At 43.3% G+C, this 25814-nt stretch overlaps 1 protein-coding gene across 2 annotated transcripts in view; it reads right to left on the bottom strand.

Moving 5' to 3' along the window:
- KLHL4 (kelch like family member 4) overlaps positions 1 to 25814 on the bottom strand; it is a 47682-nt gene that overhangs the window by 8389 nt on the left and 13479 nt on the right. Inside the window, exons 2-10 of one of the 2 annotated variants that reach the window (XM_082207246.1) lie at positions 16302 to 16478; positions 15134 to 15270; positions 14692 to 14888; positions 9741 to 9953; positions 7956 to 8142; positions 4652 to 4876; positions 3860 to 4022; positions 3021 to 3233; positions 214 to 385 (exon numbers count right to left, since the gene is read on the bottom strand). In XM_082207246.1, the coding sequence (XP_082063372.1) occupies positions 214 to 385; positions 3021 to 3233; positions 3860 to 4022; positions 4652 to 4876; positions 7956 to 8142; positions 9741 to 9953; positions 14692 to 14888; positions 15134 to 15270; positions 16302 to 16478 (1684 nt within the window). The remainder of the gene's footprint in view (positions 1 to 213; positions 386 to 3020; positions 3234 to 3859; positions 4023 to 4651; positions 4877 to 7955; positions 8143 to 9740; positions 9954 to 14691; positions 14889 to 15133; positions 15271 to 16301; positions 16479 to 25814) is intronic. The other variant, XM_082207247.1, reaches the window with a different exon arrangement.

Here is a 25814-nt window from a genome sequence, read left to right as displayed (position 1 = left end):
TTAGTGGCAATAGGCAAGATGGTGTTGTGTAGTGTAGCTGTTAGCAGGCTAGACTCACTCAGCCATGACCTTGGGCCAGCCACCATCTTCTCAGCATAATTTATCCCATAGGGTTGTTGTGAGAACAAAAAGGGGAGGTTAGGAGAACCATGTAAAGAAGCTTGAGCTACTTGGAGGGAAAGCGGGATATAAATGCAATAACAAGCAAATTACCTCTATCCATTCATTGTTTTGTGCATCGTAAGATTCCACCGTATCCAGGTAGGTTTGTCCATCGTAACCACCCACTGCATACAACCTGTCTCCAAGAGGACAGATCCCAACAGCATCACGGGGTACACTCAAAGGTGCTACAGTGGTCCAAGTGTCTGTTTTCGGATCATACCTAGAGTATTTATGTAGATCTTTGCAGTTATTAGTAGAATAGAAAATTAAATAAAATAACTAAGCTTAAATGCCTCCTTCAGCTGCAGCAGCCCATTGGAAGGGGCCATTTTGGTGATTTGGGCGTGGGAAATTGAAGAGGGTGAATTATATACCCAGTAGCATTCATCCTCATCTCTTATACTACATGCTACTTTCTCTTCCCCCTCCCCACCCCTGCAAAGTTCCTTCTGTTTCTTCCTCTCTAGACAGGACATGTCACGTCCCACTTGCGCCCTCACTTTGATTTGGCTTCAGGGTAGAATAATCAGAGTGAGGGCAGGAAAAGGAAGCAACGTTTGCCATCTGGGGAGGAAGGAATCGATGGCATTGGGGCAATAGGTATACCTAGCAGCAGCAAAGAGTAATCAAAGAGAAAACAAAGGCATCCAGATTAACAGGCAGGAGTGACACTGCTTTGGGAAAACTTCCCCCACACCCGGTCCCCCAAATCTGAGCTGGTAAAGGTTCTCAAGACTCCATATTGAGCCATGAGGAAGTAAGAAATATAAACATGCTTCCTGCAGCCACGAGATGGCACTCTTGACTTATGATCTAGTCCTTTCTTCTTAGTCACAATATAAAATGACTGAGTTGAAGCATGCAGCAGCAACAGTGACAGCCAATCACCCATTCTTTATTCCCTTTCCATTTAGAGGACATCAAGCAAATGTCTCCAGAAAAAGCCAAGCATTTATTGTTATTATTATTATTACTATTTGCTGGATGGCTATAATAATTCATAGAAATGTTTTAGTCTGTGCACGCTTTAAGGAATTTTAGATATCAGCAAGCTGCCTTTTGAAGAAATTGATGGATTCTTAGTATAGAAGCCTTTTGCAGTTTAATAAATCAAAGCTATCATTCATTGCTAGATGGAAAGTGTGCATACAGCATACATTTGGAATTAAGAGAAGCAGCATTTGCTTCAGATAAATCAGGGGTGGGAAACCTCAGGCCCAAATTCAGACCTCCAAGCCTCTCTGCCTGGGCCTCAGGACTTCTCCCCTATCTGCCACTGACTCTGCTTTGCATCCTCCTTGAGTGTTTTTGCCTGCCTTGAATATGTCCTTGAATACAGATCATGCTTCTCGCTTCCTTGGAAGGAAAATAAAGAAGAGTGTGTGCATGTGTGTAAGACCTAGCCTACTGTATAAATGTCGATTTTATATGCATTGTTGCTTATGGTCCTCAGAGCTGTCTTTCCTATTGGGTTTACTGGCGCATTGCACCAGGGCGCCAGTCTCTCAGGGGCACCCCAGCGAGGGGGAGCTGCACGGCTTTGCCGGCAGCCTCCTCTTTCCCTGCACGGCTGCCAACTGTGCCCTGTCAACCATATGGCTGGTGGGCATGCAGCTTGCCTCCCAAGCCTCCACAGGAGGAGTGCGATCCCCGCAGAGGCTTGGGAAAAGGTTGGCAACTCTGGGAAGGGGGGGGCGCCGGAGGGATCTTTGCACCACGGCGCCAGATATGCTTAAGACGGTCCTGATCATCCTGCCCACATATGTGGCTTCCAGAAAGTTCCGCACCTCCAATAAGAATCTATCAATTTACGAAGCGGCACACAAGTACAGTATGATCACTTCCCTTATTTTAACTTTCATTCTTTGGGAGGCCCTCCAACTGCATCCCTAATTTTGTTAATTTACTAAATTACTTTCTCTGGCGAATATCTGTTACCGTATTTTTCGCTCTAAAAGACGCACCAGAACATAAGACGCACGTAGTTTTTGGAGGAGGAAAACAAGAAAAAAAATATTCTGAATCCCAGAAGCCAGAACAGCAAAAGGGATCAAACAGCCGCACGAAGCCTCTTCAGGGCAGGGGGAGTGTTCTTCCCGCTGTCCTGAAGAAGCTTTGCGTTGCTATCCCAGAAGCCAGAACAGCCAGAAGGATCGCTGCACAGATTGAGATTGAATCCTGACAAGACAGAAGTACTGTTTTTGGGGGACAGGAGGCGGGCAGGTGTGGAGGATTCCCTAGTCCTGAATGGGGTAACTGTGCCCCTGAAGGACCAGGTGCACAGCCTGGGAGTCATTTTGGACTCACAGCTGTCCATGGAGGCACAGGTTAATATTCTTTTGGAAGCCGCCCAGAGTGGCTGGGGAAACCCAGCCAGATGGGCGGGGTATAAATAAATAAATTATTATTATTATTATTATTATTATTATTATTATTATTATTATGGCTCATGGGATAGCTGCGCAGCCTGCATTCGCTCCATAAGATGCACACACATTTCCCCTTACTTTTTAGGAGGGAAAAAGTGAGTCTTATAGAGCAAAAAATATGGTAAATCCAGCATGTTGTTTAAACCTAAAACATCTGTTTGGACACACAAAGGAAGATGTCAATCATTTAATTCCTTTATGTGGTGCAGCATAATGGTTACAGCCTGAGATGGTGACCAGACCCCCACCTGGGCATGAACCTCACTGGGGTGACGTTGGGCCAGTCACCTTCTCTCATCCTGAACAACCTCATAGGGTTGTTGTGGGGATAACATTGGAGTTGGGGAATATTGTATGTCACCTTGACCTCCTTGAAGAAAATGAGGTTTATATACATGCAGTAACAATTTTTAAAAACGCCCCTACCTTTCCACGCAGTCCGAAAGCCGAGAACAGTGATTCGAAGCAGGCGCATCGTGGCCACCCACGGCATAGAGAAACCCGTTGTAGGTTGCAACACCAACCCCTCCACGCCGCTTTGACATGGATGCGCACATGCTCCACTTGTTTGTGTGGGGGTCAAAGCACTCCATGGACTTCAGGCAGGAGCTGCCGTCTCGCCCGCCAACAGCATACAACCTATAACAGCAGGACAAGCAAGACATGAAGGCATCTTGTCTAATTGCCCACATTTTGAAGGAAGGACGCAGGAAGCATGCCATCGGTTCATCTTGCTCTACAACAAGGAGGTAGAATATGTGGCCCTCCAGATGTTGTTGAACTCCCAGCAGGTGTTGCCAGCATGGTCAATGCTTAAGGGTGATTGGGTGGTGGGATGCAGTACAACAACATCCAAAAGGCCAAAGGTTCTCCATCTCTGGTCTACACTGACTGGCAGTGTCTCTTCAGTGTTAATCATAGAATCATAGTAGAGTTGGAAGCATAGCTGTCAACTTTCAGATTTGAAAATAAGGGATCAGCAGCCTCAAAAATAAGGGATCAGCAGCCTCACCTGTCCCGGGGACAGTCTACAGGATATCTAACAATCCGAGATAGCAGCGGGAAGAAGCGGGAAACGGCGCTGAAATAAGGGAATTTCCCCCCAAAAAGGGAAGGTTGACACCTATGGTTGGAAGAGACACTGAGGGTCATCTTGTTCGACCCCCTACAATGCAGCTATCCCATACAGGGATCAAATCTGAAACCTTGGCATTATCAGCCCCACGGTCTAATCAACTGAGCTTATCTGTGAGTGTTGTGCATACTTGCTGTTCAGTGCTGCAACCCCCACAGTGCTCCTTGGTGTTGCCATGCTTGCAACGTAATTCCACTGCCGGGCCTGAGGATCCCATCTTTCCACCGTGTTGAGGTAGCTCCATCCATCGTGGCCTCCCACCGCATACATTGGCCCTTCAAGCATTGCGACACCTTTGGATGAAAATCAGAGTTGGGAGGAAAGTAGTAGATATTAATGTAGAGGCACACCTGTTTAATTACGTATTCATGTTCCTCACCTACACCCTGCCATCCACCCAGTAGAGCCATATGGTGGATAACTGGCATAACAGTCACACAACAAAACACAACACCTAAATTCATGCAAACAATACAGGACAAGGAATCTCTGGGGCTGTGAACAGCCTGTGAAGCTTCATGGCTATGGAGTAGGGGTGGGTATGTCTGTTTCATACAGTGCATTCCATCCCATTTTTAACTCTGTGTGTGTACTCAAAACATTCTCTTTGTAATAATTGGAGTGAAGAAGAGGGCTGGGAAAGCCCACTAACACATGTAGTTCTGACTTCCACCAACGCTGGATCCAAGTTGTTGTGTTTGAGCTATGATAGGAAAGCTCTTACTGTGATCATTGAATCACAGTGGTCCATTCACACATGCATCTAATATCAAGGGAGAACATAGACCTGTTCTCAAGGTATGGGTAGACCTGTTCTCAGTTAGAGGTCTCTGGAGAATCATTGCACGGCAAGTGCATGTTTAATGTGTGACAAACTGTCATTGCAAGTTTAAGTAGAAGATAATTTTGCAAATGTTCTTACCTAAACCATGTCTGTGGGTTGACATTGGGGGCATCACTGTCCAGGCTTTGGTTACTGGATTGAAACATTCGACTGTATTGGATGTTTTCAGGCCATCTCTTCCTCCTACAATGTACAGCTTGTTGTCAATCACAGCAACCCCAAATTGTAGCCGCCTTCCATTCATGGTTCCAATTTGGATCCAGCTGTTTGTCCTCAAGTCGTATTTCTCAATGGTGGTAGTGCCTGTTGAAAATATATGAATAGTGAATTTGAAGGAGAATCTTACAGAATAGTGGTGGCAATGGAATATTCATGAACATTCAGTGATATCGCTGACACTGTTTGGAGATAATGAGCAGCCAATTTTAACCACTTATATAACTGAGATATCTTGAGAATTTGTACATAAAATACATGGAAAGTATTTGTGCTTGAAATACATGGAAATGCAAGGCACCATTAAATATTTGGTGGTTAAGAAGTTTTTTTAGAGTTTGCTTCAATGATAGGAACTGGTCAAAATTCTAAAATGCTGGTGTGGTCATGTGTACCAGTGGCAAGTTATAGAGTGTGGAAAATGAACTACATGCATGCAGAAATAGGCTGGAAAAGTAGAGCAGTAAACACCCAAGACTTGTACCTTGTAGCTAGGGATATATTCACAGACTGAGTGGTGCATGGTGTTTTTTAATCTTTTTGTAAAGGGATAAAAGAGAGAGAGAGAGCAGGATCAGACCAGCCAGATGTCTATGTGAAGCCCACAAACAGGGCCTGAGAACAGCAGCCATCACAACAAGTAGGCACTGATAGTATTATCCTCCTGAATTTCTCTTTTAAATCCACCCTAGTTGGTGGCAATTCCAGGATTGTTTAACAGTGTAAAGAAGTATTTTCTTTTGTCTTCCAACATTCAGCTGAGTGTCCCTGAATTCTGGGGTCATGAGAAAGGGACAAAAAACTTTACTCTGTCCACTTTCCCTGACATCCATAATTTTACCGACTTCTATAATTTCATCTCTTACCTGCCTTTTCTCTCAACTAAAATGCCCCAGAAGTTGTAACCTTTCCTCAGAGGGAAGTTGCACCAATCCCTTGATGGTTTCGGTTGCCCTTTTCTGAACCTTTTCCAGCTCTGAAGCGAGTCAACCAGTGTTGCTATTTTCAACTGTGAAATTCCAATTAATTCTAATTCATTCCACTCCTGTCCATTCAATTCTAAAGGTCAGCCACTAAAGCAAAGATCTTAAGGCTCGGACTTCAGCTTCAATCTCCTATGTGTCCATTATGATTGCACAAGAAACACAATGCAATCCAAATCATTTTCTCCCCTTCATCCTGAGGATCTAAAGTGCTGTGCTTTTTTCCTCTCTCTTTTTTTTACCTTGGGAGCGGTGTGAGCAACTGTATCTGAATAATGTTAATATTCATTCCATATAACAAAATGTAATATGGTGGCAAGACGGCGTGTTTGAAATTAGTTCAAACATCCAATCTTGCTAGCAATTTCTGCAGTAGCAAGTAACACTACAATCTCTTTGAATAATTGCTTTTCTGTGGGTTGTATGCTGTGGGGGTAAGGTTAAAGTTTCTGCAGGTAGCAGCGGAATATAAACCTATTCGTTCCCTTTTTTTAAAAAAAAAAAGTGTGGCACTTTAAAAGTGGCAGATGGAATCGGATAGGCTTTGGTTTATAGGTGAATTGCCTTATCTTCCAGAGCTTACACCTGCATTCCCTGTTGAGGATTCAAAATACTGTATGCAGAATTAGCAATACCTGGTGGAGGGGGCACAGGGTCATAGCTTGGCAATGCCAACAGATGCAAGGTGTAATTTGGGGCAGGGCTTTATTGTGGCTCCCCAGGTCTGTGGAGCATCATTCTTGTCAAGATCCAACAGGTACCAGCTATCTGCACTTTCCAGAAACAATTTAAGACCATCTTGCTCTGATGGGCTTTCCCATCTGGATGAATGGGTCTTTACCATGAGTGTCTACTTTGTATGGTTTTTGTATTTTTATCTGTTTTAAAATATATTTGGTGTAAATTGCTTTGAGACAGTTGTTTATAAGGATATTAATAAATCAATAGTAATAATAATGTGAAGGTAGATTAGTAAACACAGGAAGTTGCCTTCTAATTAAGGTGGGGTGATTAGTGGTGATGGCGATCGATTATATTAAATTATGGGCGTTCCACACACATTATGTCTCAAGGCAGTGTACAAAATGCAATAAAATACAAAATAAGCATACTTCCAGCTGGGAAACAAAAATGTATTCAGCTGTTTCCCAAAGTGCAGATAGTGGTCAACTGTTATATCTCAATAGGAGTGATGTTCTACAGAGTATCTTTGAAACCTGAAGGAGAAGCTCCCCCACAGACCACAGTGGCTTGCTGAGTATATAATGGATAAGCTGGTCTCTCAAGTCACCTGGTCCTGAGTTGTAGAGGGTCTTTTATGATAGTAACAACACCTTGAACCTGACCCAGTAGCAGATTGCCAGTGGTAGTTTGCCCTCACAAGCAACCTAGTCACTAGGTTTTGCACCAGCTGTAGCCTGCGGAGCCACTTCAAGGGTAGTCCCGCATAGAGCACATTGCAGTAATCCAACTTTGCGTGGACAACTGTGGTCAAGCTATCCCAATCCAGGAATGGCCATAGCTGTCTTCCTAGCTGAAGCTGGTGAAAGAAGATACAAGAGGGCAGGGCTCCTCTCGTAGTTGTGTAGAAGAGGTCACTACACTTGCTAAAATTCCCTTTCCTACACAACTATTTAAATACAGGAGCCCTGACCTCTTTTACATCTGCCCATCCTAGTCTGAATTGAGCTCCCTATTCCAAGCCCAGTACTCTTTTCACCATCCCATGTTGCCTGTGATGTGAAAATGTACTTGGAATTGTATAGGCAGTGCCTGGTAGCCTCTCGAAAGGCAAAGGAATTGTGGACTGAGCGATCTAGTAGTCAGAGCACATCTTGCTAATATCGATCTTCTGTAGTTCATCTAAACTGTTGCCACAGTTGTGCTCATTCTCATCAATAATCTCCAATGGCCAATGATGGTTGGAGTCCAACATCTGGAGAGACCCAGATTCCCTATCCTGGCTTTGTATCAGGAGTAGCCAGTGGGTACCTGCCAGATGTTTTGGGCTATAACTGTCATCATCTCCAGTCAGCATAATAAATGATTAGGGATAGTGGGAGTTGTAGTCCAAAACATCAGGAGAATAGCATGTTGGCTACCCCATCCTTACATCCTTACATGCTAACTACATTTATTGTGAACTAAGTTTTCATAGGCCAGAGGTCACTTTGTCAGTTTACCTTTGGTGGCATCCATACCCCCCACAGCATAGAGAGAGCCCACGGTGGACTTCCTAGGCTTAGTACGAGGACTCTGCATCATAGACCTCCTTTCTGGTAGCAGGTGATACTTCATTGCTTCCATGAGAAGTTTCTGGCACTCAAGGTCATCAGTGAACATGGGGCTGTTTTCCAGATCTGCTAATAGCTGAGACATACAAAGTCTTGGTGTTCATATTGATGTAATCAAAAGGTCATTTCTATATACATCAGCCAAGTCTTTCTCCAGATGTTATGGGCCAGAGGGCATCATAATAATTAGTGGGGACCCTGAGACAGCCATTGGAAATCCTCCTCATGGCTGGTGTTGCTGCTACTGATCCTTCTCCTCTTCCACACCTGGAGCTGGCTATGGGAGGAGAGAGTTGGCAAGTGGACCAACAGGACCCAGGATTCAGGTTGCATGGGCTTCTGTGCATATTAGTTTGCACACATAAGACTAAACAAAATGTTGGAATTCAACTGCAATTTTGGGGAATGAAGTTGGCAGGTCAGCAGTGAACTTACCTACTGGTGCATGAACTTCAGTAGATGCCTAACCATGCTGACTCCTGGCTTGGGGAACTGCTGTCAAGCTTCCTACAATCAAATCCCACTCCCTATCATCCTCAACCTTCTTGTCATAGCTTGGAAGATTGTCTCCCATCTCTTATCCCCAGAATTTGACCTCCTCAGTGCATTACCAAAGCACTTCTCCATGGTCTGATGATCCTATGATACTATTGGGATGTCTGGATGGGGGAATTATAGGAAACAATTCCACTCACAGTTTCTCACACAAGCACAGTCTGGTCTCCAATGGGAGGTGCCATGTGATTTACCACCAGCTTCTGCTCTCTGATGCCTCCAGCTTTGGCTCCAACCTAAGTGCCAAGATTGCTGACATATCCCTATTGTCTTCTAATGAAAGGAGTACAGTCCCATAGTCATCCTTCCAATATTAAATTAAACTAATTGCCAGCAGAAGGTTTTTACTAGGTGCAAGCAATACCAAAGGTAAAAACATGGCTATTCACCCAACTCTTTTGATAGAATGGTGCCCTTACTTGGCTGATATAACAAATAGGTCAGCTTCAGTTATTATCCACATTTCCACATCAGATTGTGAGGGGCTCATCAACATTTTATTGAAAATGTATTCCAATATACACATTTTTATACTTTTCTACATCCCCCAATCTTTACATTTTGCAAAGCAATTTCCCCTAATACAGTGCATTTTTTAATAAAAATCTATATATGCATTTGAAATATACGTGAGTGTATGAATTTTTGCACATTACTTGGCTGGAGACCTTCATTGCAAAATTCATGCAAGTCTGAATTTCAAATATGGTTGTGTTTCAGTTCACATGCTGTTTCAGAAAATGCAGATTAGGTAGGCTTCACATTCCTGAATGTCATCTGAATCAAATTTCTCACTCAGTCCTAGTTGCTAGTGTAGGGTTTGATTTTCACATTAGGTGCATTTCAGTGAAATATTATTTGAAATGTGATTGCTCGCTCCAGGATTGTGTGACCAATAAAGAGTAGGTTCAAAATGGTTTAAACAGAATAAAAATTAATAACAGTCATAACAACAGGAGGTTTGGAGCTGAAAACAGTATCACAAAATCTAGGGAAGCACAAAATCAGCAGGATAATGATGTTTCAAGCCGCACATTTACCCTGGAGGTGTGGATCAGGTCAGTGTGCATAAGGATTCGTAGAAATCAAATCTCTCAGGCATTCTATCCAGAGGCCTACCTGTGGGGACAGCAAAGGCAATCGGATATAGGAGAGAAGCATTCCGAGCTCCCGCTGCCTGGGTTGCAAGTCATGTCGAACCCACAACATCAATGCCTTGAATATGGATTCTTCATCTGGGACATTGATGTCATCGCTTGACAGGAGCTTAGCAATTTCACCGGCAGGCAGTAAGAGAAATTCCTGGCTCTTTATTACCTCAGTGAAGTGTTCCTAATGAAAGGAGTAAAACATAACTTAGCATGGCATCTGCATTTTACATATTTGTTCATTCATAGAATCATAGAATTGTAGAGCTGGAAGGGGACACTGAACACCATCTAGCCCAACCCCCAAGAATTTCATTCATACTGCCTTTTATCCCGTATGAGCCTAGAGGCTCAGAGAGGATAGTATTGCAATTACAAGTAGCCTACTTTTCTTTCTTCTAACTCTAGTGTCAGGGCCTCGTTGGATGCTGGGGAGTGGTGGCTGGATACTGAAGAGTGGGCGTTGGGAGAAGGAGGGTTGGAGACTGACTTGGAAGAAGGGGTCAGTGATCTGAGGGAGTCTGTGACAGCCAAGAGTCTGAGAGTCAGAGGCAGGAGAAGATGCAGGAGGAGGGAGAGAGAGGTCCAGCTGGCATAGAGTCAAGGGCTTCCTCACCTCCTCCTCCTGCCCTCCCCTCTCCTACTTCACTCTTTCCCAAGACCAGAAGAGGACTGAAGTGGGAGGAGCAGAAGCAGATTATATGCAGGTGGAGTCTTCGCCTGCTTGCCTGCAGCTCTAGTGGGGAAGATACTTAAGCTGAGATTGGGACAAGGCCTCTCTGTTGTGGCAAATGCCTCATTGGGTGCACACCTAGGAGGAGCTGAGAGACACAGGGCTGTCTTCGCCTAACATATAAGGGTACTTTTGACAATAAAGAGATAACTCCTCACTCCATAACTTTCTTGCCTAATCCCAACCAAGTCTCTAGAGAAATATGCTTCAGCTGGAGTTCTGAGCTCTGGATGCAATATTTTTGCTAACATTTCTAGGATAAAGTAGGAGTGCAGCATTTCATTAATCAGTTATATGAACAGATTAAAAACTATGCAGAATTAATCTCTACTCAGATGTGATAAGCTTAAGAAATACCACAAGCTGTTTATAGTACAGTGGAACCTCAGTTGCAGACGTAATGCATGATGGAGGCATGTCCGCAACCTGCAGCGTTCACATCCTGAAGCACCACATCTGCGCAGGCACCACCGCGATTTGGTCTTCTGCACATGCACGAGTGATGAAACCCGGAAGTAACCCGTTCTGGTACTTCCAGGTTTCCTGCAGTCCGCAACCCGAAAACACGTAACCTGAAGCATCTGTAACATGAGGTATGACTGTAAGCAGTTTCATGCTTGTCGAAGCAAATTTCCCAGGTAGGAGACTGTTAATAGTTCACATCAGTAACAACAAATCTAAAATAATAATGATCTTTTCTCACATGACTTTTTAGAGGCTGCTTCTTATATCCATTGCGTGTTTATTGCTGGGAGTCACTCTCCTCATTCTCATGCCTGTTGACAATGATGAGCTAGATGGAATCATGGCAGTGTTTGCCCATTGGGCCTGGTACGGTGGAAGATAGTAGGTAGAACCATCGCCAACAACAGAGACAACTAATTCTTTCTCTGCCCCCATTTTCCTCCTCCCTGCTGAGTTCTACAAGGGCAGCACTGAAACTATGGAGGGGAGATCCAGCAGTCTATGCCACTCCCCAGGGAAATAGGGAAGTAGGGAAATAAGTGGGGGCTGGCTGAGGGCAGACTGAGGTTGGTGGGGCATTTCTCCATTTGCCCTAATGGCCCAGCATTCACTTAATTCTTGGTATATCTAGAGCAGACTTCCTCAACCTCGGCCCTCCAGATGTTTTTGGCCTACAACTCCCATGATCCCTAGCTAGCAGGACCAGTGGTCAGGGATGGTGGGAATTATAGTCTCAAAACATCTGGAGGGCCAAGGTTGAGGAAGCCTGATCTAAGGTAAGCACTTTCCTGGTTCTCTACAAGTGAAGGTGTGAGGACTCAGCTGCCCCCCACCCCAAGAGCAGAGGGCCTACAACCCATCCAGAAGTCTATGCAGCCAGTGCCTTGCACACCTTAATACCACTACCATGGGTCATAAAAATTCAGCAGCAGCGTGTACGCTCCAGTTTAACTCATCTTGGTGGCTTCTAAAACCATGGAAATTCTCTTATTTTGCTTCACAGGGATTTAAGCTGCTTTTGAATCAAACAGCAACTTGGGTTGAGCTTGTGCCCAGCCTCACATCACTTTCATTTCACATTCAGACCCAGGAATTGCTGCTCTTTGTGCATTTGAAGAGGTTCTCTTAACTCTTCCCCTCTGCAATATTTATACCTAGATTTTATTTCACAGCAGGCTTCCTCTTTCTCACCTCATGTCTCAATTGTTCCTTCCTCTGCTTTGAATCACTGGGGTATGGGCAACAGTGTATAGGCTCTTCTCTGCTCCTCAGATTATAGATATTTTTCACATATCCACTTGTTCCAGCTCCCGATCACACCCAGTCATTTGCTCCCTTTCTGAAAAGCACCACTGTGTTTTCCTTGCCACCAAAGGCATCAAACCCCACCCACAGCTAATGTGCTCTTTGGGGAGCCGCTGACTTTATTGACAGTTGAAAGAGGATTCTAGCCTTCGTTTGCCCTATCATCTTGAAACAGGAGGGAGGGGAGAAGGCATCCTTTTGCTCTTTGAAAAAAGATGAAATGTAGAAGTGAAGAGGCTTGAATGGTTTTAATCGGTGCATCTAATCGATTAGCTCAGTTGCAAATTAAAAAAACCTCTTCAGATTAAATTGAGTCAGGCAGATGGGCTCTTGTACCAAGCCCTTTCCATCACGACCTGAGCACGTGCCAGTTCTGATGAGACCTAGAGGAGCTACAAATGCATAACAGCCAACTTTTTCAGATCAAAAACTGGGGTGTGCCTCTTCCTGGATGTGCTCCCAGGCGAGTCACGTGAACCGCGCTGGAATCTCACCCTGAAAAAAACACTTTTTCAGGGTGCGATCTCACACACACATTTTGGGATGTCACACAGGATTGCAGCCCCAACCAAAATGCTTTCCCCCCCCCCAGTATGAGCGTTGTGCAAGAGCTCGCAAGATCATGGCACCCAAAATGGCAACTGTGGTCTTGCACGAAGAAACAGGATTTCCCATTTTTTTCCAGGACACTTGGCGGGTATGCAAATGCAGTGAGCGTGATGGAAGAGTGGACCGTACCTCTTTAGGAAGCATGCGGGGGAGGGAGAAGAAGCTATTTTGTAAAGATTCCTTCAAACCTCCCTTAAAATAGGCATCAGACACATCAGGGACATGAGCTCCAGCCCACTGCTTGCCGTGCTGGTTTTCTAATTGAAGAGTGCTTGGGGTTGTTGTTATTGTTGAATATATGTAAGTTTTCAGATACAGTATTCCCCTAGCGTTTGCTGATTGAAATGGCAGGGTCCATTTTGCCACCTCTGTTTTTTGTTTTGTTTTTAAAATAATATTTATTACTTTTAAACCTTACAAAAAGGAAAGAAGAAAAAGAAAAAAAGGGAAAAGAAGAAAAAACATACAGTACAATATATAAACAATACACAACACAACATTAACACATTAAACAAAAAAAAGCAAAAACAGTTCAAAAAACACACATCATACCATCTCAATATCCTCTTTCATTCCCTTGTTTCATTGACCTCCTCTCACCTCCCTTTTTGTATTCCATTTCTATTAATTGTTTCAGCAAATCCTTTCCATCTTTCTCTATTTTCTGTCATATGATTATCTTAACATATTTTTACCTTATTTTCCATTAAAACTATAATACTTATTTATGCTTAATTCCTTAAAACATTTCTACTAAAGCCATATAATTTCCTTCCGACATTTTTCTAACATTCATTAATTTTACATTATTTCCATATATAGATTTTAAACTTTTTCCAATATTCTTCCAACGTCTCTTCTCCCTGGTCTCGGATTCTGCCAGTCATTTCCGTCAATTCCATATAGTCCATCAACCTGGTCATTTTGCCACCTCTGGACTATTCCACTTTTTTACCACCTCATTCCGCTGCATTATGTTTATCAGTCTTTGGGGCAGTTGGGTTGGGATTGAGCAGAAGGCCTACATAATGATTACCTGTTGTGAGGTTGTATGATTTAGGGAATATTGGAAGCTGCCTTATACAAAGTCAGATACCCACAGTCCATCTGGCAGCTTAGCATCAGCTCTCTAAGATTTCAGCCCCACCTGGAAAAGTTGGGAAATGAACTGGGGAACTCTTGCAGGCAAAGCAGATGAGCTATGGCCCTTCCTCTCATTTCAAATTGGAGGCAGGGGGAATTGAGTGTTTGCTTCTTCATTTTCTCACATGGGGGGTAGCTCTTTTTAGATTGCAAATGTACAGTCATACCTCACGTTACGGACACTTCAGGTTGTGCGTTTACAGGTTGCATGCCACGGCGGCCCAGAAGTACCAGAAAGGGTGTACTTCCGGATTTCACCGTTTGAGCATGTGCAGAAGCACTAAATCGTGCTTTGCGTATGCACACAAGAGCCAAATCGTGCCACGCACCTGCGTAGATACGGCGCTTCAGGTTGCGCTCTTTTCAGGTTGCCAACAGGCCTCCGGAAGGGTTCCCGTTCGCAACCAGAGATACCACTGTATACTATTTTACATACTTTAAAAAGTGGTGAGCCAGCCTTGCTCAGCTTACAGGCCATGTCACTCATTCTGCTGAGCTGGGCCCTGGACATGTGCTGCAAAGTTCTACCTTGATGGTGCCCCGTACAGATTCCTTGGGCATTTAATCTTGTTGTAGCCATTTGCCACCACAACCACAACTTGCCAGTTCCTCTCTAGCTTTAACCTCCCAGCAGTTAGTTCCAGGAAACTTGTTCCTTTGACCTCACCATAGTGTACACGTGCGCCACCCGCAGGAGTTCCGTACACCCCTGAGCATCTCCGAAGGACCGAATCCCTAAACAGTTTGATGGATGGAGCTGCTTCACAAGAAAGTTGCAGCAGACTTCAATGACTTGTGAAAGCTGAAGAAGGCATGCAGCGGCCAGCAAGCTTTCAATCGTTTCTTCTTTGAGTTCCAAGACACCTGTGTGGTTTAATATTTTCAGAGAGAGAGAGAGAGGTGCATGAAAATGGATTGTTCTTTTTTTTGTGGGGGAAACTCAAAGAAAGTGTTCTTATGACTGCACAAGGTATTAGACTTGTTCGCACAACACGATGAGCACAGGCACAAGCTGCCTCCAAATATGCACAACTATTTGTGTGAAAGAGCATAATACAGTTTGTTGGTTTGGAAGCCGCTGTGCATAAGAGAGTTGTCAGGGAGTTTACCTGTGTATGCATAGTGCACAAGGTCTTTCAGTGCGTCGGGGTCCACTCCTTCCATTTTGATTTCTTCCTGTTTTGCTTCACGGACATCGTTGGTAAACATTGCAGCAAAATAGTCAGATACTGCACTCAGAACCAACCTGGGAATAGAAGGTAAGGATCTGTGTCAGCTCTTTCTCTTGATGGAAGCATCAGCCTTCCACACTACATTGGTTTTGTTTTGCTTTTTGCCTGGGTTGCTCTAAATGATGCATTGTGTGCACACGGAATAACATATTTTATTTTATTTTGGCCTATGACTAGAATGTCACACATCTGTGCAGAGAATAAGGTGATTAAGTAATTTAATATTCTCTTGGAGAGCTGTTTCTCTTCCCTGGGCAAATTAAATCCCTCCTCACTGGCTTGATACACTGACAGTGCAAGTCTCTGCACGTCTGCTTAGAAGGAAGTATCATTGTTTTCAAGGGAACTTACACCCAGGTGTGAATAGGGGAGAAATTCAATTCAGTTTGCATTTAAGGGTGAACTTACCTAATTTGAACTTTCTGAAACAATGTGCAGACTGAAACACAGCTATCCTTTGAAATTTGCACCTCTCTGAATCTTGGAAAGTAGTTCTCAAGCCACAAAACATGTACAAAAAATCCATATACTGGGTTAAATAGTGTGCATATAACTGCATATGTAGTGGAAAACAGCATTCAAAAATGCATTATATTAGGGGAAATTGTCCTGCAAAAGTGTGCATATTAGACAAAATTGCACAGAAAAATTATTATTATTAATTTATTATTTATACCCTGCTCATCCGGCTGAGTTTCCCCAGCCACTATGGGTGGCTTCCAACAGAATATTAAAATACAATAGTCTATTAAACATTAAAAGCTTCCCTAAACAGGGCTGCCTTCAGATGTCTTCTAAAAGTCTGGTAGTTGTTTTTCTCTTTGAATCTGATGGGAGGGTGTTCCACAGGGCGGGTGCCACCACCGAGAAGGCCCTCTGCCTGGTTCCCTATAACATGGCTTCTCGCAGCGAGGGAACCACCAGAAGGCCCTCGGCGCTGGACCTCAGTGTCCAGGCTGAACAATGGGGGTGGAGATGCTCCTTCAGGTAGAAGAAGCAGGGCAGTCAAGGAGGCTGGGCACCTATAGCAGGTCAGAATCTTTACCTGTGGGCAGGAATCCTATGCTCTCCAGCAATGAGAAGAACATCACATAGTTGCTTCTGCTGGAGATAATTCTCCATCTTGCGGAATGTCTGCTCTGCATGGTTTGCAGAATGAAAGCATTCATCTGATCTGTTGTTGTTCCCTCCCATAGGAGAGGAGCAGCTGCTTATTGATAACCTTTTGGAGAAAAAATGAGGTCACTGTTATGCAGTAATAGCTGTTAGCAAAGTCACTTAGATAACATAGAGTTCAAAGAGAGAAAAAATCCTAATTATGCTTTACTGAGGAAACTGAACAAAAATGGTATATAATTAAATCTACCTACAACTACTAAGGTTTTTCATTTCTGCCAAATGACACTTCATTCTTATCATTAACATTTAACAAATAATATACATAGACAATTTTTTTTACTGAGGATACAAAATAAAAGGAGAGCAGGGATGGAAGGAATGTGGTGCCATTTCACTAGTATAGCTGAGAGAATAACAGTATTTGACTCCTGCTGTTATTCAACTGGTACCACCCCACTGCTCAATAGAATAATTATTTGTAAAAAAATAATTATAAATCAACAACTCATTTTTAAAAATTATAGCTGGTAACTGAGAACTTGTACACGAGTTTCCTTATCTCCTCCTCCCTCCTCGTCCATTTTCCTTTTGTGTTGAGTCTTTATTTATAGTAGATTTCTTGCCTCCCTTTACCATAAAATAAAAATTTCTTCTTCTTCTTTTTTACATTATATGACCAATGGCTGGGTTTCCTTCTTCCTCTCTCTCATAGTGATTTGCTAGTCCCTCTAGGTGCTTTTCTGTTGTTGAAGGGGATAAGCAAAATTAAATTCACCCTGAATTCAGCAAGCCAAGGGTGTAGGAAGCATGAGGTTAGAGCGGGAGTACTTTCCGAAGTATGGCATGGCATCTCGCATGCTGAAGTGTCTAAAGCTACGTACAGGTGATAGAAGTTCAGTTAACGTAAGGTGTTATCACTGACATGTCTTGGAACTGTGTTTGGTTAATGTGATATTGTAAATTTTGAAGATAATTTATGTTTGATTGTCTGTTTGTTTGCAAAGACACTTTCTGACCTGCCCTTCGCCCTAACTTCCCAGAGCAGGTTACAAGCAATCATGCAATTAAAAACAATAAAATCAATAAAATAGGTTATATAAAATTATAATAAATAAGCAAAACAAGACTTTAAAAAAGCAGCAGGACATAAAACAAAACAGAAGAGGTAGACCCTATTTATTTATTTATTTATTTATTTATTTATTTATTTATTTATTTATTTATTAAAAAAAACCACACACACACACTTTAGCTGTTGAGAGGTCAGGGAAGTGGAAGCTACCGTATTTTTTGCTCTATAGGACGCACCAGACCATAGGACGCACCTTGTTTTAGAGGGGGAGAACAAGAAAAAAAATTCTCCCCCTCTCTGCTCAGTGCCCCTTCAGCGAAGCGGCAGGAGAAACGGAGCCCCTTCCATTTCTCCTCCCGCTTGGCTGAAGGGGCGCTGCGCAGCTCTCCCTCTCTGCTGAAGCCGGGAGAGTCTTGCTCTCCTGGCTTCAGCGAAAGGAATCCGAAGCCTGCAGAGCGCAGCAGAAACTTGCGCTGCGCACCGAAGGCTTCAGGCGGCTATCCCTGAAGCCTGGAGAGCAAGAGGGGTCGGTGCGCACCGACCCCTCTCGCTCTCCAGGCTTCAGCGAAAGCAATGCGAACCCTCTGGAGCGTGGGGGGAGCGCTCCCTCTGTGCTTCAGAGGCTTTGCATTGCTATCGCTGAAGCCAAGGAGCCTGCATTCGCTCCATAAGACGCACACACATTTCCCCTTAATTTTTGGAGAGGAAAAGTGTGTTCTATAGAGTGAAAAATACGGTATATGAAGAAAATGCAATATGTCCTTCTGTGGAGAGGGAGTTCTATCCTTCATGGGCTACCACAATGTCTAACAGTGTATGCTGCCACCATCAAATAGCTTTTATGGCATCCTATTTATTTTATTTATTTAAGAGCCCTGTTAGATCAAACCAAAGGCCCAGCATTTATTCCCAGAGAGGCCAGCTAGATGCCAATCGGAAGTCCACATTCAAGAACATGTTCTTATTTAGAGGGATTTTTATCTTTTGATGTGAAATTGACTAGACCAGAAGCAGTTTGAGGCTGGTCTAGTCAATTTCAATGTGCCATTAACTTGCACCAGGCTAGGAGTGGCTCCAGTAAGAGGGGACTGGACTGAACAGGCTTGTCCCACCTGCATTCCCACTAAGTTGTGCACCTGTAAAGTTACTGAGTGCTGCAGTAGCAATGTGGCTGGGCAGAGGGGCGGGGGGGGGGTGAGAGAGAGAAAAGTCCAGGTGCAGCACAGAAATCATAATCTGTACATAGCCTTAAGGATTTGCTCTAGTTGACTGAGAATGCGCGACTCCCTCTTCCACTCTCTTTTCCTATTTTCCATCAAAATGAGTTATCCCCAGTGCCAGCCACTAACAGAGCTTTTGACGGAAACTCATTATATCCAACGGAATGCCCATACATTTCCAACGGAGGCGCCGAGCCGGCTGCTGCATTAGAAGATAAATATGGGAGACTGAGCTCAAAAATTGGAACTATTAGGTAAATAGCGCAACGAATTGCTGGCATTGCATTTCGGGCAGAAGACAGAGATGCGCTAGCACCAGAATTACCGTGGAGGACAGAAATGTCCTGAAGGTGGCCTCTTTAATCCTGTTGGTGCAATTGTTTCAAAAATAGGGGTGGGGGGAGTAAAAAATGAAGATCCCACTCCAGCTGATGAGTTTCTTTTGAAGCTTCTGATCAGCAGCCTCGCTACACTCTGCCTGGCAGCATAATCTTTACAGCATGGTTTGGGGCTTGGTTTAAACAGCCACCTTATTCTCTTGTTTGGGGAGGGCTGAAGCTCAATGGCAGAGTGTCTGCTTTGCATGAAGAAGGTTCTAGGTTCAATCCCAAGCATCTCTAGGTAGGGCTGGGAACATCCACCCTCTGAAACCCTGGAGACCCCCTGCCAGTCACTGTCTGCAATACTGAGATAAGTAGACCAGTGGCAGCTTTCTGTGCTCCTATTTATTTTAGCCTTTTATTCGGAATCATGAGGACTGGGACCTTGCTTTATTTTTAGGGGAGGAGCCATAGTTTAGTAGAACAGCTTCTGTTTGGCATTCAGAAGTTCCCAAGGACTATTCCCAGCATCTCCTGGAAGAGCTGGGGAATGTTCCCTGTCTGAAACCCTGAAGAGCCCACAGCTAGTTGATGCAAACAATGTTGTTGTTGCTTAGTCGTTTAGTCATGTCCGACTCTTTGTGACCCCATGGAGCATGCCAGGCTCTCCTGTCTTCCACTGCCTCCCGCTGTTTGGTCAAACTCATGCTGGTAGCTTCAAGAACACTGTCCAACCATCTCGTCGTCTGTTGTCCCCTTCTCCTTGTACCCTCCATCTTTCCCAACATCAGGGTCTTTTCCAGGGAGTCTTTTCCCTGGGGAGTCTTCTCTTCTAAGATGCAAACAATACTCAGGGCCAATCACCTGATATGATATAAGGTAGATTCCTATGTTCCCGCTATGTGGCTTGCCACTGTTTTAAGATATTTATCATCTATCTATCCATCCTATCTATCTATCATCTCACAGTTTTGTAACTGAGATCATAGACATTGGGAAGGTATGACTCACCTATCCAAATGTTTTCAATAGGACCCAAACTCAGCAAGCCTTGACCCTCATGTAGATGGGAAATGTGGAAAATGAGGCTTATGACTGTGCATTTAATACCCGCCCCCAAGTCATCCTGTTGCTCCTGGCCCCACTTTTGCCCTCATGATGCTCATGATAATGTCAGCAGTAGAAAGTCTTAACAGTGTGCTGAGCATGCATGTTACAACCCAAAATAGCAAGGCTCCTAAACTGCAAGAGAAGAACTTCCACAACTGCTGCAGACATTATCCTGCACTCAACGAAATTGTGTTAGGAGCAATGGAACGAAAAGAATTTAGCATGATAAATGGGCATGGAAGTCCAATTGAAGAAAGGTGGCCGCCGCCACCTTACAAACTGTCATAACAGTTCCTAGGATACCAGAATTTAAATCTCCACTCAACCATCAAGCTGGCTGTCTCTCATCTTCCCAATCCTAAATTTAGTTCTTCATATTTCCACAATTGTTTGCCATTTAAAAACTAAAAACCAAGTCTCTATGAAAATTCATCAGCATAATAACAGGAATGTCTTTTAATATACACATATCTGAATGAAAATTTTGCCTGCTATGTACCTTTTTGTAAAGCAATGCTCTCTAATAATGCGTTTTTGTATGTTATTTTCATGAATATATGCATTTTTATGCACCCTCCACCCTAGTATATGGAAAACTGCACTGCAAACTTTGGAAGCGCACAAACTTTAAATGCGGACTGAATCTAATTCTTCTCCCATCCCCCTCTTACATACACATTTTGCCTGACTGATAGAAGTCACCAGGGCATAGGAAAAAGCAGTTTTTCCACCTCAGTTTCTCCCTCTCCCTGCCCCATTGGAGTGCTCTGCCCATATTCCTGATTGCACATACAGCAAAGAGATGGGATGCAGACATGTTTGTTTTAACTGTCTCAGTGAATTGTATCATCAGATAGGAATGGGCTGCATCTTCCTTTTTGAAGGGGCGGGGGAACCAAAGAAACACATTTCTGATGCTTGTGAAAATGTCTTCTGCTGGTGATATTGATGTGTCTCCAATATAATGGGAAACTCATGTAACATTAATGGAAACTTATATGATGTTAGGTCTGGAGAATCATTTTCATTTATCACCACTGGGTTGTTTTTATGAGTTTGGGATTAAAATGAGCCATTTTCCTGCTCCCAGCTCTCTTGTTGAGTATTTATGTGGTTCAGAAAACAGGGAACTTGTTTGTATTTATGAGGCAGTAAGACTATCAGGAGACTTACAGAACAAGCAGCATTAGAGTGTGTAGCTTTTTAGCTACCATGAAGACCCAGTGATTAAACATCCACCTCTTTGCCATCACACCCTCAAAATGGAATATACATTAAGAGCTATATCTGTTAAAGCTAGAGGTGGAGGGCAAATTCCATCCAGAGCATATTTAAAGGCAGACATACCTAACATGCAGTTTCTGAAACAACATACGAACTGAAACAGAGCTAACTTGGAAATTTTTGCTCCTCTGAATTTTGCAGTGCAGTCCTCCAGTCAAGAAATGTGTACAGAAATGCACGCACTAGGGTAAAACATGCATTATAAAATGCACATGTTAGTGACAACAGTATACAAAGTGCACTGTATTAGGGGGAATCACTTTCCAAAATGTCTCTATTAGGCTAGCCAATGGTCTGACTTGATTTAAGGCAGCTTCGGATCCACTTGAACTCTCTCAAAAGCTCGCTGCTGAAGACTGTGTTGCTTTTGTTGGTTTATATTTCTATTATTTATTTATTTATCTAGCTATTTATTTTTCATTTGAGAATTTGCACCTCCACCATTCATCCCTAGACAGCGTGCAACATATTAAAATAAATGCAGCAAGTCTCAGTAACATATCAAGTAGCATAAAATATTGATAATAGCAGCAGCAGGCAGACTTTATGAAAGTACCTTAAAAGACCCAGCACTTAAAAGATAACATGGTAAATTTCAGATTAGGTTCCCTTAAAAAAGAGTTCCACAGGTGCAGTGCTACGGCCAAAAATAGCCTCCTGCCTGGTCTCCACTTGTCTCAATTCTGACAATGCAAACACCTGAAGAAGAGTACCAACAGATGACCACAGTATACAGGTGAGCTGATACAGAAGCAGGAGTGTCTTTAAGCATGTGAGTTCCCACTATGAGTGGCTGGAAGGCAAACACCTGCAGTGTGATCTGGGCTTGGCAATTGTTGGCAATTAATGGCAAAACTTCAACATTGGCAAGATATATTCCCAATGGGAAGTCCAAGTCAGATTTCTAGCAGCTGCATTCTAGTTTCTGCAGCATCTCCAAGGGCAGCTCTATGTATAATACATTGCAGCAGGCCAACTGGAGTTTATCAGTATGGGAAGAGTCATTCATGTACAAATACACAGACTGAGCAGAGGAGAAGGAACATTCACATAAGCAGCATTTGTCCAAAGCAATGACAGACCCCCTAAAAACCATCATCGCTCTCTTGAAGATCTATACCTATGCTGCTTCTTTCCAGCTAGTGACTTATGATTACCTTTCCCAACTCAGTAAAACATATCACTACTTTCTCCCAATTTTCAGTTCCATGCCAGGGCATTAGATCTCTCATTCAAGGAGTCAGAGTGGTGTCATAGCTGTGTCCTATATCTCAAGCCCACAGATTATTGAGTGCGGGATTTACTGATATTCTTTTCTGCTCCCATTTTCCCCAAGTGCCTCCTTCTAAAGAAAGATTACTGGAGATTGGTGTTGCCTTTTTCTAATACATGATCATGAGGAAATTACATACATACATACATACATACATACATACAAATTACATACATCATTTTATCCACAAATAAAACCATGCTCAAGGAAGCTTACAACATGAAAAAAAAACTACAGAATTATAAGTATAATGTAAGTAAAAAGGTAAAGGGACCCTTGACCATTAGGTCCAGTCGTGACCGACTCTGGGGTTGTGGCGCTCATCTCGCTTTATTGGCCGAGGGAGCCGGCGTACAGCTTCCAGGTCATGTGGCAAGCATGACTAAGCCACTCCTGGAGAACCAGAGCAGCGCACGGAAATGCCATTTACCTTCCTGCTGGAGTGGTACCTATTTATCTACTTGCACTTTGACGTGCTTTCGAACTGCTAGGTTGGCAGGAGCAGGGACCGAGCAATGGGAGCTCACCCCGTCACGGGGATTTGAACCACCAACCTTCTGATCGGCAAGTCCTAGACTCTGTGGTTTAACCCACAGCGCCACCCACGTCCTATAACATAAGTAGTCATAAACAATAAATTAAAGACATTATACAATCAATTTTGACATAAATCATAATACAATTTAAAATTAAAGCTACAAAAAAAATCAGTAACAGCAGCAAAAAACCCCAACGAAAACCTCTAAACAATATCCCAGCCCAAAAGTCTGTTCATCCCCTGTAGTCAGAGTCAGTCAGAGCCCTACCCTCCCAGGCCAGGCCAGGTGGAAAAGGCCTGTAAGGCAGGGAGTAAGTCTTCCAGGACTTGGAGCCAAGGTGGTCTCTGGCCTCATCAGTAGCCTCAGCTTCTGAAGCTGGAGTCAGTCCACTGTTGTGGTGATATCAAACACAAGGTATGTGGATTTTTCCACTCTTCCTCCTCACCTTTCCCATACTCAGGATTCTTCGAGTACTTGGGCCACGTAAAATGATTTCTAATGTGGTTATTGTGGTAAAGTGATTTTAGGGGGGAGGGGAGCCATATGGTCCCTTGTCAAGAGTTCAAGGGACCCTAGGTATTCATCCGCAGCCATGAGGGTATCTGGTCTCTCTGAGCTCCCTCAACTTTTGTAGCTGGAGTCAGTCAGGACCCTCCCTTCCCAGGCCAGGTGGGGGGAAAGCCTGCAAGGCAAGGGAGCAGGTCTTCCAAGACTCACAGGTAAGATGATGATAGTATAGGTTGAGCAGGCAGGAAGCATGCACACTCTTGTAACACCCTCCCAGGCTATAAGACACTGAATAACAAGTGCCTGAAAACAATGACAGTGAAAGGCATTATCCTTGTCTTCATGCCCTGTTCCGACAGGCTTGGATGACCAGGCAGACAAAGGCCCTGAGAAGAAGCTGAAAGGGCAATGAGCTTAGCATGTGTGAGGTAAACTTCCAGAGGCTTTAAGTTACTGCTTTATTTCACACCAAGAGCGTCTCTGTCTAATAAAACACAATGCTCTCTGGTTTAAACTTTATGTATGTTCCCAATAACCTTATTAATATAGTTCCATATTCATACTCTTATGAAGCATTAGAAACCATTTGGCAACTGTGACCTAATAAATAATACTCTCATTATGCACCCAAACATCCCAGAAGATGCGCCTTCACGTACGTGGTAATAAAGCATGAGCCTTGCTCTGCAATACTAATAATCATTTCAGCTTGTCAGGTAAATAGCCAATTATGGCTTGATTAGTTGTCCAAGTCCAAAGGCTACAAAATGCAGAAGAATTGTGGTAACTGGGGAGCCACTACACAAATCCTTTAGAGAGGAGCTGGCGCCGATGGACCTAATTTATTTGTAGTGGCTGTGTACAGCGAGCCTAATTATGCTAGATTCGGTAATTGTTCACTCTGCCGCTCTATAATAATTGCTTTTCCAATTAATCTTATTTACTTTGAAATTGCTTATACATTTTCATATTTGACTTAGGTATCAGTGACTGCAGTAAAATGACTTCCCAAATAGATGATATGATGAGGACTAGAAGAGTGACACTTTGCATTAGGAAATGATTTTTTTTCCAAATTGGTTTCTCGCATTTTTCATTTCCTGCTCAGAATGCTCAGAAAAACCCTTTCCCACAAGAAGGGCTTGAATGCAATTGCCTTCTGCCAAGGTTTGTTCCCTCAGTAACTGGTATATAGGGTCATACTGACTCTAAACTGGAAGATTCCATACAGCTATTAACAGACCTGTCCTTTATGAATCTGCCCAATTCTCATCTAAAGTTATCTAAGTTTACGATCATCACCATATCTTACAGCAAGACATTCCACACGTTCTAGTATTTGGGGAGAGGGAAAACTTTATACAGATTTTCTCATGGAAAACTTCTCTACACATACTTTCTCATAGATAAAAGCTACCAAGATTTGTTAGAAGGAAAGGTCGTGTGTAGCATGTTATTTTTCATTACCTAATAATTTATCGTAACAAAAATAGCCTAAAAGTAGCCTAAGGGGGGAAATAAGCAAGACTGCTTTTAGCTCACAGTCATACTGGTGAGAATGTGCCTCCATTCTCAGTGAAAGCTTTAGTTGATTAATCTATTGAGCACACTTTTACCTTAATAGACACTTTTTGTGTGCCCAATTTTTGGCTGTGAAAATGCATCACAAAATTCAGAGACGTGTGAATTCCCAAAGGTAGCTTCCATTAAAATGTGAACTGGATGAAAATCTCTACCTAATTCCCCCTTCCAAGTAACTGAGTACCTGAGAGCCAGAGAATGTTAAATTAATGGGTGCTGGGAGCATGTGTGCCATGAAGTTCCCCTCTAAAGTGATGTACAGTTTTGCATAAGCTGTCAGAAAGACCCACCATAATTAGAAACATGCGTTTCCGTAGAAACAGCATCTTTGGGAAACTGAGCTGCTGTCCTGATGATACCTTTCACACTGTTGTTCCGATGACGCAGAAGATTATACTTGGTGTCAAAAGACGGAAAAGCAAGAGGGGGTTAGAGGAGAGGATTGTCAACTGGAACGGGGGAGAGGGGGAGTGGAAAGAGAGAAATCTACCAAAAGCTGTTCAGGAAAGATGACAGGGGAAATATCTTTATCA

The sequence above is a fragment of the Podarcis vaucheri genome (assembly GCF_965113315.1).
Source record: "Podarcis vaucheri genome assembly, chromosome: Z".
NCBI lineage: Eukaryota > Metazoa > Chordata > Lepidosauria > Squamata > Lacertidae > Podarcis > Podarcis vaucheri.
Note: the sequence above shows the minus strand (reverse complement) of the source record. Positions and strands in the feature narration are given on the sequence as shown.